Source organism: Varanus komodoensis, unplaced genomic scaffold (assembly GCF_004798865.1).
Source record: "Varanus komodoensis strain SLA01 unplaced genomic scaffold, ASM479886v1 scaffold9, whole genome shotgun sequence".
In the NCBI taxonomy this organism is placed as follows: Eukaryota; Metazoa; Chordata; class Lepidosauria; order Squamata; family Varanidae; genus Varanus; species Varanus komodoensis.
Genome location: NW_025336598.1, coordinates 14046688 through 14064760, shown reverse-complemented (window position 1 = coordinate 14064760; position 18073 = coordinate 14046688). Strand labels below are relative to the sequence as shown.

The window sequence follows — 18073 nt, the reverse complement described above, 5'->3', positions numbered from 1 at the left end:
ATCTTCCAATGAATTTGTTAATCATCTGATAAATTTATCTTCCAATAAAAAATAACATACAAATATGCAATCAGTTGCTACATAGATCTTTTGTGTAAACTAAATGCTAATAAAGATATAAATACTAGAGGAGGGTATATAACTGTGAATAAAAAGTATAAAATTGATCATGTATTTATTCCAAAACACAAGTCTGTGATGGGAGTCATCAAAAGGGAAATAAAAAGGAAAAGAATGATTGGCTCTAGTAGATCTATCCACGGAAGAAGACATATTGGGATTGTAATGTCCAATTCCAGTCAGCACTCTTGTGATATGTTGAACTCAATGTGCACTCCTATGCAAGTTTAGACAAAAGGGAGCTACAACTGGCAGCATGCATAAGATGGTGATTCGAAACAACATGCACATCCCTGGGATGCTGTTGCAGTAATGCATGCAGGAAGTTAAATGCGAATGGATCATTGTTTTTTCCCAATTTATATCCTGCCTTTTTCCTACAAGGGGCTCAAGGCAGCTTACATCTCCTCCTCCATCTTATCCCCACAACAACAACCCTGTGAGGTAGGTTGGGCTGAGAGTCTGTGACTGGCCCAAAGTCATCCAGTTGGCTCCATGGCTGAGCGGGGACTAGAACCCAGATCTCCTGGGTCCCAGTCCCATGCTCTTAACCACTACACCACACTTGAGACCAGGTGGTCACCATGTAGGTAGGGACATAGTTCATGTACAAGCCTAAGCTGGTAAAAGGTGATCCATGGCACAAAGGACACTCGTGCCTCTAGTGACAGAGATGGATCCCCAGAATGAAAGTAATCCTTTAGTGGGAGTGCAGCCTCCTTCAGAAGAGATGGGTGAGGGACCAGTACCTCTGTCTCTTAGTTTCAGACTGATTTGTTCCTCATCCATTCTATTACCATGGCTAACCACTAATTAAACACTTTCAGCATCTCACCTAGACCTGATGGAAAAGAGAAATGTGGCTATGGGTCAGCAACATACTAATAGCATTGCACTCTTTCTCCTAGATGACCTTACAGTGGTATCATGCATATGCTGAATGGCTTGGGGGAATCCAAGGTTCAATGCCAAGGAGTTGACCTTCTGAAAGTGGTTCTCCAGATAAAAGTGGAACCAGTGTAAACGTCTCCTGCTCATTCCCAATCCAAACTCTCCTGCTCACTCCCAACCCAAACTTTTCAGAAGGATGCCAAGGTTGATATTTCTAAATCTGCCAAGAGGTCATTCATGTGATGTGGGCCTCTTGTAATAAGTTCCAAAAGCATACGTCTTGTGTGCTTTCTGCATGTTTGGAATCTTAGGCATGTTGCAAGAAGTGTGGAAAATAGCCAGGAGTTATATTTGGGAAGACAACCATTTGAGTGCAGACTGCCCTATGGGGTCTGCCAGTTGAACTACAAATACTTTTACTTTTTAAAAAAAGAAGACTGCATAGCGTGTGATTCTCCCCATATCTCTCTTTGTTTAATGTGGAAACTGAAACACTACCACAACTTGAATGACTTTCAGATTGTCCATGTCTTACTTCCAGGGACTGCCTCAGGCAGTGAATGGCCTAGGCTGGTATTATCATAACTTTAAAAAGGACTATGCAAAGGCAGCTAAGTACTGGTTAAAAGCTGAAGCTATGGGCAATCCTGATGCATCCTTCAATCTTGGTGTCCTGTACTTAGATGGAATTTATCCAGGAGTAACTGGTAGAAACCATGTGAGTACAAACATTTGCCTGTTTATTTCCATTGCCCCTGAGTAAACCTGAGTAGATACAGTTCATAAAACAATGCTAAAAATGAGAAGACACAACAACATCATGAAACTCCAGTAGAAGGAGGGGAGAATTTGCACCGGCCCTCCCCGCCAGATCCCTACCTCAGGGCCAGAGACAAGCAATAGCATTTGATAAACATGTTACTGTATGGGGTATATTTTTTCTTCACACTTTCACTTCTGATCCAAGCATAGCAAATATATTTTGATTGTTTAAAAAGCATGGAAGATCTATTTAGCCAGATTAACATATATGGTAGAGCAAAAGGAATATGTTTGTGCACCCAAAAAACTCATTTGCAGTTCTCATGACGTTTCTTTGGTCTCCTGCCTCAAACGAGGCAACTTTGTGGGCAAGTGTAACAGATGAATTTATCTTATTCTTGGCACGGAGTCAGTATTAATCAGTACTTTCCTGCCAGTTTTCTCAAATGAGAAATACAAATAGAGAACTTTTATTTTATATTATTTTATTTATATTAAAATATATTTTATTTAATATTTTATTTGGTGTACAAAAATTGGAGCTAATAACTTTTGCTACAATACTTTAAAGCTTATGTTTTCGATGTGTGTGTGTGTGTGTGAGAGAGAGAGCTATTTAAAACTAATAGAAGTTTAAATAAATACTTTGAACTGGTTTTATAGATTTCTGAATATTTATTATATGTTTAACTGGTTTTATTGCAGTGGTTTTATTTTGTAAACTGCCTTGTTGTCTCCTATGATGAAAGATGGTCTATAAATAACTTTAATAATAGGTAAATAAATAACAAATAAGATACATTTATACTTTTCTATCATTTTTTGCAGACTATTGCTTCAGAGTATTTCCATAAAGCAGCAGAAAGTGGACACATGGAAGGGATGTTGCGATGTTCTCAATATTATATTACAGGGAATTTGCCAAGCTTTCCCAAGGATCCTGAAAAGGCAGTAATGTAAGTAATGTGATGGCAAATGTTTCCTCTGTTTGTACACAGTTTGATGTGTCTCCTCATGGTCTGAGATGATTTTCACCCGTGAAGCTTTAGCAGCACGTTTCAAGGAGGGAGAGAAAGCCTCCATTCTTTCTTTGGTAGTGAAAGCAACTGCACTCCGTGCTCCATCGTCCCCTCCAAGAACATGTTGGTTGGCTGGGGATGTGTGAGGAATCCATTTGGGGAGTGGAACTCTGTCAGATTTTCTCAGTTTGCCTCTCCCCAGATTCTGGTTCGCCACCTATCACTTGGTGCCAACTTGCTGCAGTGTGAGTCAAGCTAGTTTGCAGCCTTCCACTTGTAAGACAGGCTGCATTTTGCCTGGTTGTTCATATTGCCAACAGAATTTTCACAAATTGGTGCCAGGAAAGCGCATGCCTTTAATGTGACTAGCACTATTTGAGCCAATAGTGCTAAGCCACATGATTTTCAGGTGCCATTTTTGTGCAAAATGGCATCTTAATACATGTGCTTTAGCAGGATTTGCACAAATGTCCCTCAACTAATTTTTAGGTGCCATTTTGCACCAAAACAACACCCCAAATCACATGGCTTAGTTCTGTTTTTACAGTCTCCCCAAACATATATTTTATGGTGCTGTTTTGTGCTAAAATGGTTGTTTTTGTGTAAAATGGTATCCGGAAAGCATATGGCTTAGTGCTATTTGCCCAAATAGTACTAGTTATTGTAAAGCCATGTGTGTTATTGAAATGGCTGCCCAGGGTGCATAATGGCTTTTATACAAACCTAATAAATAAATGCTGGGAACAATAGCTGGCAAAAGAAGAAGGGGACTGCAGAGAATGAAGTGGCTAGATAGAGTCACTGAAGCAGTTGGTGTGAGCTTAGGTGGACTCTGGGGGATGGTGGAGGACAGGAAGGCCGGAGGAATGTTGTCCATGGGGTCGCAATGGGTCGGACACGACTTCACGACTAACAACAACAAATGAATGATAGATTTCCTGGCACCAGTTTGTTCAATTCTACTGACATATTGAAAGTATGCAAATCACTACCTATCTGTGAAAAGAACTTGACTCAGTTTGCTTTCTGATAAGTGGATTAGAAGTGGGCACAAAATCTGGTGAGCTCAGGGGAACAGGAGCCCCTGTTTCAATACAACTCTGGAGTTGGCATCTCCCACACCATGTCATCTACTCTGCTCATGCAGAAGCTCAGCTCCTGTAGATTCCTCCCTGTCAGTACTGGGGTGGCAGGAAGAAAGGAAGAGATGGCTGGTCTGAGACCTCCATGCAGTTGAGGAATGCCCAGCTCAAACAATCTCTGGAATACCCCGAATGTTCCCTCTTTACCGTTTGAGGGCTGCTGCCAAAGCTTCCACCCCTGCAGAGATGAGCAGAGGGACAGCACACTGGGGAAGAGGATATTGTTCTGCACACTGCTGATAGGGGTGTGTTAGATTTAGATACTTGCCAGTCAAGAAGCTGCAGGCCTCTAGTCTTAATGTTCCTCATTTTGATTTACAGCTGGGCAAAATATGTGGCAGAAAAGAATGGCTACTTAGGCCATGTCATCCGGAAAGCGCTCAATTCATATCTGGAATTGTCTTGGTAGGTTTAGTGCTCTTGAACCATTGTTTATCAGTTTAATTCTTTGTTATCCTTATCCTGCCTTGTCCTCCAGTGTGGTGGATGGGATTCCCCTCTTCTCTATCACAGTCCTGTGAGTAGCTCAGGCTGAGAGTTGGTGACCAGCTCAAGGTCACCACTGAGTCACAGCGGATTTGGAGTTCATGAGCGTAAACACTACATGATACCAGCAATCCTTGTGGCTCCCTTTTCTGGGCATCCTGTTACTGAATATTGGCTTTTGTAAATAGATGGTGTGTTTTCTCTAATACAGTGAAATAAAATGGTGTTCTGATGTTCTTGTTGGAGATCAAAGCAAAACAGAAAAAGATGGAAATTCTGTACTTTATTGTAAGAGCTAGACACACTAAATAACAACACTGACTGCTGAAATAACTGCTGTCTTAAGTATTAACAGTGTCCCTGTGTGTGCCAGTTGCTGGGGAACATGGGCAGAATGGTGCTATTGTGGGTTTCCTGTGGGTAGCTGGTTGGCCATTTTTGGGCTAGGTGCTCCCTTGACCTGATCCAGCAGGGCTCTTCTTATGTTCTTAATAAGAATAATTACAAATCTGTTCCTTTTGTTGCTCTGTTGCTCCCGACAGACCTATCAGAACTTTCAGTTCCTGATAAAGCCATGGCCCAATATAACCTACCAGTGCAAAGCCAAACTAAGAAAGACACTTGGTGTCTGTTATCAGACCTCCAGTCCCTTTGAGTTTTCTGCGATATGGCAAAAAGCAGCTCTGGATGAATGGTTTGCGTTTGGGAAACAGTGCTGCAGAAAAGTTATCTTCTCCCTTGTGCTGCTGTCACAGGTGCAATTAGGGAGCAACACACCACACACACACAAGGGATGCAGTTTGCTGAAATGTAAAGTGTTGAACATCTGATCATGCATCTCCGTTGTTTCCTCCGCCTTGGCTCTGAAAGTCCAAGATACTCTGATGCCCATAGCAGAAAATCAGTAAACAAAATCATTGACAGTTGCCTGCCCCATTCTTAGTAGCTAAAATCCAATAGACCTCAATCCATGCAGTCACATCCAGCATTCTGTTGAAGCATTATTTAGACACATTACTTGTGGGACTCAGCACCACTTTCTACAACTCTTTCCACATGCATACAGGCAGCTGAAGCCACTGAACTTCTGATCTTTTGACCAGTAGATGTAGCTGTTGCTTTGGAGAGTGATTCGTTATTTCCAGCCCTGTGCACTAAAACTCACTCATTATTCTGCACCAGAGGAAAGCACGGATGGAAGTTTTCAACCTGAGGCTACAAGCATCTTTGGAAGAGTTAGGAGACACAGGGAAGGTTAAAAACAAACAAACCCAGCTCTTGTCCTAATCCTGATTGATGCCCAAGAAGCTACTATTTACAGGGGGGTTTTAAAGTTTCATACAGCTATATGGGATACATTTAGGATTATAAATAGTTTACCATGGCCTACTAGACCTGATGCTGGCAGACCCATATGCCTGAATCAAATATACAGGACAGGGTAGGCCCATATAAAGAACAGCATGGGCTGGCAGAAAGGAAAATTGGAATCCTTATTTATTCAACCTGTGAATTTCCTCCTGAAATGGCTTCTCTGCGGCAAGCTTTGCTTTGTTTTTTTGCCTTTCCCTTTGTGGGCCATTGAGTCCAGAAATAATCTCCAGTGCCCCCTCCTCAAATCTGAGAAGCGTGTGGTTGTGTGTCTCAGGGGCAGGAGAAGTGAGTACAGAAGGGTTCCATTCCTTCCTCCTAGTCACACATGCTGTGTTTAAAATAGTTTGTACCACACTACTATTTCCCATGAAATCCATATGACCTGAATTCAGTTATGTCATTGCCATGTTTACTTCAGCCTCTAATAATGTGGACATCTAATCCAGCATTTTTCTAGCTTGCTGCTTTGGTGGATCACTTTCTACTTAGATGTCTTCCCAGGAACTCCTGCATGCTGTAGATGATTCCAGGAGATGCTTTAAGGCACACACACTAATCATATGGCACACTCACCAGATTGATTGTCACTCTGGGATAGTCGAGAATGTATCCTAAACATTACCAATGTTCCTCTGCAACGGCACATTCCCAATTAATATCTAGTGGCAGTGAACAAGTTGCCCTTCAGAAAAGCTCACCTGCTACTAATAGTTTTTCACTGAGGTCCATAAGCTTCTATGGAACTTTAGTGTCTGAAAACAACTGGGCGTTAAAGCATTTCCGAAGTTCTGCCATCCTCAGTGTGCATTCTCCTATTTCTCTCACTCTCCAATTTTAGGCATGAAGCCCTGCTGTATTACATTCTTTCTGCAGAGACCGGAATTGAGGTCTCGCAGACAAATCTTGCACATCTCTGTGAAGAAAGACCAGTAAGTAAATCTCTTCACAGGCTCTTGTCATTTTAAATTATTAAATGTTTTGCTTGGAAAACACACTGAGCTATTCTTTTTCCCACCCTCCCTAGAATCTGGCAAAAAGATACTTGGCTACTGACTGTGCTTGGAGATATTATAATTTTGCAGTTTCTCAAAGCTATGCTCCCTCATTTGGTAAGTATAAAAACATTTTAAAGATAATGTTGTCTGTATGCTGTTTGGTAATGGAAAATGACTTCCTCCTGGCTCTGTTAAACAACAATCAGTTGATCATTTATTTAATTCATAGCGTTGGGTAGCTGTCGCCTACTCCAAGCCATTGCAATTTGTGTCATACCCAGAGTTGTGTATGACATGAACCAATCTCTCTGTCTGAGCAAATGTCTGCTTCTATTCATAGCTTATTTGAAGGTGGGAGACTTCTACTATTATGGATATTGGAACCAATCCAAGAACTTGGATAGGTCGATACAAATGTATGCACAAGCAGCATTAGATGGAGATGCACAGGTAGGTAGTGGTACAGGCTATGTCTGGGACCTTGTTGATGCCATTTCACATCTATAGAATGGTCTGTAAATCCGTACCATGTTCCATCTGACTGAAACATTTGTAGGTCTTGTCAGTGGAGCATTTGAACAGTAATGGGGCTGACACATTTGTGGCTGCTGCTGTAGGCCACAGTGAAGAATTAAATATTCCATCAGGGCACTTAAACCAATTGATGCTCACCAGCCATTGGGATCTGGCAAATATCTGAATGCTATAAAATGTTTACAGGTAGGTAGCTTGCCTGTGTTGCCATTTTGAGCTTTCCAATTTTAGCATCTAATAGCAATTCAGTTGTGAGCTTGATGTTGGGGCTAAAGTGAATGTCACATTTGGCATATAGCTTGCCTGTGCATGGATTCCTTTTTAACAATGAGCCAGTATGTAGGAGTAGGTTGGAATGTGAACTGGATCAGAACACAAACCCCACAATAGGAGGCTTTAACCCTTTGCTATGGTTCCAGTTGGCTTTCCCCCATCTAGCTCCCAGCTTGAATTTTTTTCCTAATAAATCTACCAGCCACACCCTGATGAATCCTTTTGAAAACACCAGTGCCAGACACCTGCAATGTTACTGCTACTCCGCAGATTGCTATTTTTCAAACCCTACCCACATCCATTTCTTTTGAGGAGTGTGCGCGCCATCCCTTTATCAAATGAGTTTTAAGTTTTATCCTTAAAGCAGGTGTGGACAACCTCAGGTCTAATTTCCAGACTCTCTTCAGGCCATGCCCCATTTCCCTGGACCATACCCATTTGCTCTAGCCCTGCTTCAGTTTGTTGATGCTATAAACAGTGTTCTGTTCTGCCCCCAGCTGCAAAGCTAATGGTGCAAGCCTTGCACCAGTTGAAAAATTAGTATGCCTTGAAATAGATGTCTTTTTATTTATTTATTAAGACATTTTTATGCTGCCCCATTCGCCGAAGCCTCGGGGCGGCTTACAACACATAAATAAAAATTAAAATACATATATTATATATATATATATATATATATATATATATATATATATATATATATATATTTCCCATTGTGAACTGAACAAAGGCAAGAAACAATCTGTAACTCCTCCCATTCGGGGCTCTGGCCCTGCCCACTTTTGATGCTGACCACGTCCACTGATGTGATGTTCAGCTCCACAGGAAAATGCTTCCCTGTACCTGCTTTAAACAATGCAAAGGTGTAATACCTCGACAAAGGCACATCTCTGTATACGGGTGCGAGTTGGCTGCTGAGGCAGCTGTGTTCCATCAGAGTCCAGCTCAGGCACAGCACAAGCCGTGCAGGCTCTCCTGCGCCATAGACCCTCGTGTGTGAAATGAGATCCACAGAAATGTTGTGAAGATGGTCCATAAGCCTTGAGTCTAAGACAAGACATAATGTAAATGAATACCTTGGTCTTTATGTTTTAGGGGTTCTTTAATTTGGCCCTTCTTCTGGAAGAAGGTTATTCCATCCCTGCACATATTTTAGATCTCTTAAACATTGACAAGGCCATCCACTCCAATTATAGGACCCTTTGTCGGGAGCTTTATGAAAGGTACATCTTTTCTTGTTCTTCTTTGCTCTTTTTTGTAATTAAAATATTCGCTCTGTTCAAAGTATATATTGATTTTCCATTAGGTCTAGAGAGTTTAACCACCGCACTCTGTTTTTAAAGCATTTGTCACCTTTTATCAATATAGAAGATTGATTTAATAAAGGTCTGAAGGGGGCGGACCACTCTGTGTGTGACAGCCCTCCTGTGACAGCCCTCCGGGTGGGGTCCATGCTGACTCCCCCCCCCCATGGATAGTGGCAGAGATGCAGGTGTGGGGCCAGCAGGTATAGCCCCATTCTCTTCCTCCGCATCATCGTAATCGCATTAAAGATGCTTCTGTGACTGTGTCACTCCCACCAAGAACGCAAAATCTTATTTTTAGGATAGCAGAACAACATGGAGCCAGTGACCAAGCTTGTTTCCTTAAAATTAAGTGTTGGCCAGTTGTGACGGGGGGGGGGGGGGGGGGGATCTCTGACCCATGGGCCTCATCCAGCCCATGCAGGTTGTTCATCTAGCCCACAGAAGTTTGTGACCCTTGTACAGAACCCACCCAGTCCCCTTCCTAAATCTCACCCCTGGCTTGGAAGCTACCAGTAGCTTGGGGAGAATGAGCTCCTTACTGCCGTCAATCAGATTAGAGATAACCAAGGGATTCCCCATTTGCTGCTGCCCTTCCCAGTGGGCCAGTGGAGCAATTTATTTATTTAAAATTTTTTTGTATCCTGCCCTTTACAGTGTCTCAGGGCAGAATGGGGATTTATTTATTTATTTAAAACATTTTTATGCCACCCCCATCACAACAAAGCCTCGGGGCAGCTCACAATAAGAACAAAACATAACAAATTGTACAATAAAAATATTAAAACCCGGTGCATCTCAGCTTAAAAGATTTAAAATCCTATAAATAACCAATGAATTAACAATTAAAGTAAGTTTTAAATAAAAAGGTCTTAGCCTGGTGCCGAAAAACAAATAACGATGGCGCCAGGCGGACCTCTCTGGGGAGCGCATTCCATAGATGGGGCGCCACCGCAGAGAAAGCCCTCCTTCAGGTACTCACCCTCCTAATATCATTCACAGAGGGTTCCCGGAGAAGGGCATCTGTTGCTGATCTCAAGGGGCAGGAGGGCATATATGGACGCAAGCGTTCCTTTAGATACCCATCAAATGGGAATCAGATGGGAATCTCCTTATTATCTCTGCTCACAAATTGGAGTAACAAGGAACATCTTTCCCAGGGGAGCAGCAGCTGTACCTGTAACCTCATTTAACATATGGACTGAAAAATCAAATGTAACTGGGGGAGATGTAGCCATGCCCACTAACTTCCTGTGCCCCATGGAGAATTGCTGGGGTCACAATATGGCATGGCCTTGATGACCCCGCTTGAGACTTGTGCCTGAGAAACCATTTTTTTGTATTTATGCATGAATTATTACATTGCCTTTTTATTATTGTCTGTAGGTGTTGGAATCATAGCAAAGAAAAATCAGTTAGTCCATGCACATTAGCTTTGCTTTACTTTCACCTGAGAATGTTTGGGGAGAATATGTTGCAGTCTACTCTGGTATGTAATGAGTCCATTGTCCTTTGAATAATGTCTGGTCTTTTGTGGCTGTAACTAATAGCAGTTTCTGAATTCATTGCAGATTTATTTCTTGGGCTCCTTGTTTATCTCTGCATTAGTTGTATTTGTGATACAGCGCTTTCAGGCTCTGTCGGGTAAGTATTTAGCAGCACTATAAAACTGAAAAAGCGAAGGGAAAGAATGAATGAATGTAAGTAAAATGCTAAATGTAAGAATCTTAGATGTTCTTTGTTTCTTATGCTTATGTCAACTTCTTGCTTTCTAAAGAAAAAAATCAAACTAGATTTTCTCAACAGAATTGCAAATAGTGTTGGAAAACAGAATGTGACTCTTTTCTTTATAGAGAAGAAAAATGAGATGGAGCTGTAAAATAGGTTATCAAAAACATGGCGCTATCTAGATATCCTGAAGTTTAATTTTGCACACCTGAGATACTTATATACATACATATTTATGTATCATTTTTATATTCTGACTTTCTGTTGTAAGGAACCCAAGGAGGCCTACATAATCCTTCTCTCTAGATGATGATCATTATAATCCTGTGAGGTAGTTTAGACTAAGAGTCAGTGACTGGCCCAAAGTCACTCAGCAAGCTTCATGGCCATGTGGGGACTACGTAGAACCTGGATCTCTGAAGTCCCAGCTTAGCAGTCTAACTACTATACCACACTGGCTCTCAGAATATTCATTTTGATTCATAACTTGCCATGTCCTAGGGTTCAATAACCGAAACAGGAATTCTTTCAAAACAGGCCACATATTTTCAATACAGATACCAGCAGTTTTAAAGACTAGTCCATTTTGCTTATATTTATGTGATTCCAGAGAAGCATTGTGTAGTGGTTAAAAGTGTGGACCTGGGACTCAGGAGATCCCTGCTCAGCCATGGGGCCAACTGGGTGACTTTGGGCCAATCACAGATTCTCAGCCCAACCTACTTCACAGGGTTGTTGTTGTGGGGATAAGAGTGAGAGCAAGAGGAGAATGATGTAAGCCATTTTGAGTTTTTCAAAATAAAAAACACAGGTTATAAATGTAATATATAAATGTGTAAAGGGAGTACCTGTCCTGGCATAATTTGTTTATGTAAAACATTTGTATGCTGCCCAATTGTGCCATAGCACCTCTGGGTGGCTGATAGTCATGAGATAAAACACAATAAAAATTAATTACAACACAATAATGAGCAACACTGAAGCACCATACTAATATTCCTAAAACGAATCACAGGATTTTGCTTTATTTCAAAATTAGATTGTGGAACAAGAAGAAGGATTCACCCCAAAAGACCCTAAACCCTTGTGTCTCTTGCATGAGTGACTTCTCTGGACTTGCTTCCTTCCTTCCTGTGTGGAGACAGACAGCAAAACTACACCCTTTGAAAGAGATTGCACATTGGAATTTCTGCATAAGTCACAAAGTTGACTCTGTCTCCTGACTGGAAGGATACATTCTCAGATCTGGTCTCAGCCAGTTCAGAGACACATGAGCTAAAACTTCTTGTAATGTGCTTGGTGTCTGAAAACATACTGGTAGCACCTAGCAGCTTACTTTTGCCAGGAATCATCGATGCCAAGAATTAGAAGGACCTCAAAGGTCATCAGCTATCCTGCCTCCTAACAGTGCTGCAAATTTGCTGTTGTAGCATCACTGCTTGGTGGCCATGTAGCCTCTGCCACATCCACCGTCCTGTCCAACATCTCATACCATCAGCAAGTTTTTCTGAATGTTTAGTCAAAATCCTCATTTGAAAACTCCTTGTTCATAACTACCCTCTGGAGGAGGTGAAATCAAATTTGCTCTGTTGTGTCAGTCATTCAGATATTTGCAGATGGCTATCATAAGGCCTTTAAACCACCTATTCTCCTGGCTCAGGAATACCATTCATTTGCAGGAGACTTGGAAGTGGCTTTGGAGAGGGATAACCTCAGCACAAGCAAGAAAGTGTCCTTATTACAGGCAGCGACCCCTCATTCAACCACCTGTGGTTTCTTTCTGCCCTAACCAATGCGATATGATTGTTATATGATATGATTATATTGTGATATGATTGAGATGCGCTTGTTATCACCATGTGATGTGATAACAAGCACATTTCCCTCTCCTTGCGTCCTTTTGGGGTGAAAGAAAGAGAGGCTGGGGTTACAGAAGAGTTTACCAATGAGGGTATTGGTGTTTTAAAAATTTGTGCCGTTTGATTCGATATTGATATTAGAAAGAAACTCTAACTTAGGTTTAAAGCTCTGTGGATTTGAACAGCAGGAAATGCTTCAACAACTGGTTTCAACCAGTTCCTAGGCAGTAGCCAACTAAAGGGTTCCACTAGGTTAAAATATAAAAAGGATGCCTAGTAGAATATTAACAAGCCAAGATAAGGGATAGCAGGAAGAGATAATTTCTTTTACAGCTTTCATGTTTCTCACCTTCTGTCACTGCCTGAATAGCCACATTATTGAGCTGCTGGTTTTACAGTGTAATTTTAAGGTTATCTGCCTTATCTACCTTGATGGAAGTTCCATTCAGATTAATGGAGCTTTGTCTGGAATTGCACTGAAATGCCATACAGAGAAGAAGGGAACAGTATCTTCAACTATATACCACCCTGCATAAGAACTTGGATCTTATCTTAATTTAATACCTTAAATTAAATAAATAAATAGGGTTAATTTACAGTAAATTACCTTACTGTGTTGAGTTTGGTTAATTCTACAGTGTAGAACAGGCAACTAATCTAGAGAACAAGAAATGATTGCCGAATAAGAGATGAAGCAGATGAGGCAAGGAAGACTCAATGCAAAGTGTGCAAAGCTATAAGCAAGAATTAATAAAAAGACTGGGGTTAATCCAAGTAAAACCTAATAAAAATACGTTTTCAAAAAATATTCATGAAGGCAACTGAGTAAACTAATGAGGAAATATGTAACCACACTGGATTCTGACCATACAAGAGGCAATAAAAGTTAACACTTCACTTTTGCAGACTACTTAGGCCACAATTCAACTCTAATGCTAAAGTCCTATGTATGTGTAACTGAAAATAAGCTCCACTGAGCATAGTAGTCTTACTTCTGAGTAAACATGCATAGAACTACTCTGTATGTTTAGTTGTGGTTCAGAGCTTTCAGTGAATTGTGAGTTCTCTCTAGCATTTGCTAGATTTTGCCATTAGTGTTAATTAGTCCAATGGACAAAGCAGAAAAATTACTTGAATATTATCTGAACATTAAGGGCCCCAGTCACGTTATGAAGACTGTTTTAAACCTGTCGAAATCTCTACAACAGAAATTTCGTAAGTGTAATCTGTCTACCAGTAATTTGACAGGGCTTACTCCCAGGTAAATGGGTGCAGGATTGGGACCTAAATGAACTTTGCCTGTCCAAATTTCCAAGTTGCCCATACTTAATCAATGCCCTGTATGCAGAAAACCAAAAGACCAATCAGTGAGTGAAGGATACTGTGTAGCAAGAAAGGAAAAAAGCTTGTGTGCAGGCCTGGGACAACATTTCTTGCTGCCTGAGGTGAAAGACAAAATGGTACCCTCCAGCCTATCCCATGGACTGAATCTAGGATCAGCCTACCTTGAGAGGAAGGCCTCCCCTTGAGGAAGGGAGTCGGGGATTCTCTCTCATCCGCACACATAGCAGAGCTCACCCCATTTTGTGGAGTCTCCTGACACTGTGTAGCAATTCCAGAGGGGTGGAGTGGCTGCTGTGGGAAGAAGTGAATGAACGTTCCTTCAACTAATAGTTAAATCCTCCTTCAACAGTGACGATGGGACAGCATCCTCCACTGCATCTGTGACAACTGGCTAGCATAGGGGTCCCAGGCAGGATGCATGACTACCCAACTCTCCCCCAGCATTGTTTCCCATCTTCAGCATCTGCTGGGTGTTGTTACTATTGCAACTTTTAGAAAACCTTTAGAATTCTGTGCCCAACAGAATACGCTGCAATCTAGAAAGGGAGCTTATATCCCTAAATAAAAGGAACTAAGCATCAACTTCACCAGATTTCTTCTTTGGTGTTAAGAGTCACTGTATTTCATGTATATATGAAAAGGGGTCCAGATGTTGCAGTTGGCTAAATATACCCGGCAATTCTCTTGTGCGAGACATTTTAAATCAGTAGACACTGTGAAGGTGCTTCTCTGGAGTGGGTTGTGCCCAAGAGGTACATCAGTTTTGGTGGTGCCAAGCATCAGCGCAGTTTATGCAGCCAAAGAAGCTTGCATGGGGGATGGAGGAGGGTGTTCTGTGTGGATCTGCTTGCTGGACCAAGTCTCCTCCTTACAAAAGAGTCCGTTTAATATCTGGACTGCACACACAATCATCCAGATGGCGGCTATGGCCAGCTTTAATGTTAGCTATTACCTGTTTCAGGCATGGTGGGGGTGCTTTCTCTGGCACAAGTGATAGTTAGCTAACACTGGGATGGATTGCTCAGTTTATGTCTGGGCTATATCAGCTTGGAATGCATTTAGTCATAAATCCATCCATCCACCAGTGATTATATTTCCAAAAAAAAGTTCATATTTCCTGTGGTTCCCAAGTTTATCTAAATTACTCATTTTTGTACACAACTTTTCCTAATATATGCAGTTTTTGAGCCAAGAATGGCATCACAAAATGGGGAGAAGTGCTTAAAGCAAGAGAGAACTGTAGCCAGATTGGCATATTAGTAAGCCATTGTTTAAAAATGTCACCCAAACAAATTCCTTCCCATCCCTAGCTCAAACAGGCCACATGATCAAGGCATATATACACAGAGATCCTCAATGTATTAGGGATGTTTAGATTAAGCTCCCAAACTTCAACATCTCTGAGCTGTAGGTTCTTGAAACTAATCATCCAACTTCATTTCAATATGTAACCCTATATAACTATATTTATATAGATTCTTTTCCTTCACTACCTTTCCAGCAGTTGTTTGGCCTGAACAGGCCCGAGTGGAACATTCTCCCACAAATGAAACTACTAATGAGACCCAACCGGCAGAAAATGGAGCACCTACTGTTACAGACGATACAGAAGAGCATGGCGTCAATCCACAGCATCCCTTCTCTAGTGGCTGAGACCTAATTTCCGCAACACTTGCTGCCTCCAGAAGATCACACATTCCCCTTCCAAGCCAGTTGCAAAATGCCCCCTCTTTGTTGGGACTCCGGATGCAGGACCTGATGCCCTGAAGTCTCCTGTGTTTCCCCTGAAGGAGCTTGGTGCAGCCTTGAGGGCTAGTCAGATTTACTGACTTGATTAAGAAGGGCCTTCTAATCCCAGGAAGGGACATGTAGAAAGCCAGATACTTGATTTTCAAAAATTCAGAAACGGTGGTGGAAACCTGGATCATAATCAGTTTTTATCAGTTAGAGCTTACCATTTGGAAAGGGATTTGTGTTCCTTCAAAATGAAATAGTTCTTTCTGTTCCATAAGGAGCACTGGTTGGCTAATTTTGGAGAATAAGGATTTACCCAGACAGGTAGTTAACACGTATTGGAGCCTCGTTTGAATCTTTCTGACTGGGTGTTTCCACATAGAGGACTCCTAGCTCTCCCAATCATCTAGTCTTCTTTTGCTGCATAACAAATTTAATTTCTTTTTTAAAAGGATGAAAGAAGCCACCCTCATTTCAGTTTTCACCCTCTGCCATCTGCAGAATGGGATTGATGATGGTGATAAGGTTTTCCTAATTTACAGGGCCATTTTAATTATTATGAAGATAGTTTGTGTGGATCACTTTTAATGTGTAAATAGTGCTGTAGAGAATGTTCAGTGCCATTAGCAGGGAGGATCTCCTGCGCTGTCCTGGAACTTGGCCCTAAAGCTGCCGCTCATATCTCCAGCCAGGCAAAGGTTCACTCTCCGGCATCAGGTGTTGTGAGAAGTTCGTAGTCTGTCTGCAACCGATTTCCAGATAAACTTGCCTTGCTCTGCAGTTGTTAATAAAAGTATTTTTCTATTGCTCTCATGAATGGCCTCACTTGTTCTTTTTTTTATCATAATATGATCATCTTTCACCCTAAGTCTTTCTCTTGGATCCAGTCATCCCATTATTAGTGGGAATATTGATGGCACTGTATCAATTGATATGCCGCTCCACATTTGTTCAGAAACAAAGGAGGAACAACATTTTAATTCGCCATTTGTCAACAACAAACTCTAGGCCAGCTCTGCAATGCCAGTGAAGTTTTCTATAATTAGCTGCACTTACCCCTCATTCTTTGCTAAGGAAGATAACATTGGGAATTAAGGAGCAAGAGGTGCTGCTGGAAAACAGGTGCAAGACTGGCCTACCTTGAACACCTGGGCTTGTTGGGAGACCATGGATGGGCAAGAACTGGACTGGGCCTCCACCTTCCACTGCCGCCTGCAGATGACGAGGCCGACCTGCCAGACCGCTGACGCCACCTGCTGGATGGACGGCGGCCACTGTGGGACCAAGACCAGGGGGCGCTGCAGCCAGCCTGCAGACCCTCCATCTTCGCTGGCGAGTTTCTCCACAGCCACCCTTGCCCCCCTCCCCCGCCAGCGTGGGTGGCAGCTGCACCGGATTGGGGGAGGAGCACGGGGAGGGGCTGCCGGCTTAACTCGCCGGCCAGGGCCGGCGGCCTCAGGCCAGCGGCCGAAGAGCGATGGCCTAAGGGTGTTGTCGCCATTTGGGACTGTTCAGGGCCATGCGGGGGCTGGGCTGGCCATAGACTTTGTGCGGTGGAATTGTATTTGGGTGGTTGGTGGGTTTTACGGTTTTACTGTATTTTTAATTGTATTTTGGTTTAGATTGTTTTAAGGGATTCACACCTGCCTGCTACCATGAGGTTACCTGAGGAGCATGTGGGTGCTACCATTGGGGTGGTCTTGGGCAATGGTTGTTATGGCATTGGGGGTTTAAAGTGTTGGCATAGACTGGACTGGACTGGCCAAGGTCTTTGTTGTTGGCTGGAGGGTGGGATTGGTCAAAGTGGGTGGCAGGGATTGTGGGTGTGTTTTTAAGTGTTTTTAAGTGTTTTAATGTGTTTTTAGTTGTTTTAATGGATTCATCTCTGGCTTTGAGTATGGGGTTGCCTGGGGAGTGCGTGGGCGCCGCCATTGGGGTGGTCATGGGCAATGGACGTTACGGCGTCTAACGTGTCCGCGTAGAAGGAGGAGGGACAGGTGGTTGATACCTGTTCCCCCTTCTGGTTATTCCCCCAACCGGAAGATTCCAGGCATGCTTATCAACCGCCCCTCGGACCTGATGGTGCTGTTGCTTAATGCCAGGTCGGTCCACAACAAAACATCCCTCATTCATGACTTGATTGTGGATGAGGGGGCCGACCTGGCTTGCATAACAGAGACCTGGGCGGGAGCGGGGGGATGTATTCCTCTCTTTACTGTGCCTGGTCCAGCACTGGCCACGTCCGGAGGGGAGGGGGGGTCGCTTTAATTGATCGGGCTTCTATCTCCCTCACGGGGCTTCCTGTTCTCTCGAGACCAGGTCTAGAGTGCCTCTATCTGGCGCTGGGCAGCTGAGAAAGATTGGGGAGTCTGTTGGTATACTATGCACCCTTCTGCCCATTAGATTCCCTGCCTGAGCTGACGGAGATCATTTCAGACCTGTGTTGAAGACCCCCAGGATGTTGGTCCTGGGGGACTTCAATCTCCATGCCGAGACTGTTCTGACCAG

At 42.7% G+C, this 18073-nt stretch overlaps 1 protein-coding gene across 4 annotated transcripts in view; it reads left to right on the top strand.

Annotated features, from left to right (window-relative positions):
* Positions 1–16378, top strand: part of SEL1L3 (SEL1L family member 3) — a 69822-nt gene extending 53444 nt beyond the window's left edge. For 3 of the 4 annotated variants that reach the window (XM_044418121.1, XM_044418119.1, XM_044418122.1), the window contains 10 exons: positions 1553–1729; positions 2602–2729; positions 4256–4339; positions 6633–6723; positions 6819–6903; positions 7130–7239; positions 8692–8819; positions 10287–10389; positions 10472–10544; positions 15333–16378. In XM_044418121.1, coding sequence (XP_044274056.1) covers positions 1553–1729; positions 2602–2729; positions 4256–4339; positions 6633–6723; positions 6819–6903; positions 7130–7239; positions 8692–8819; positions 10287–10389; positions 10472–10544; positions 15333–15484 — 1131 coding nt within the window. In that variant the 3' untranslated portion in view covers positions 15485–16378. The remainder of the gene's footprint in view (positions 1–1552; positions 1730–2601; positions 2730–4255; positions 4340–6632; positions 6724–6818; positions 6904–7129; positions 7240–8691; positions 8820–10286; positions 10390–10471; positions 10545–15332) is intronic. The other variant, XM_044418120.1, reaches the window with a different exon arrangement.
* Positions 16379–18073: the final 1695 nt, after the last annotated feature.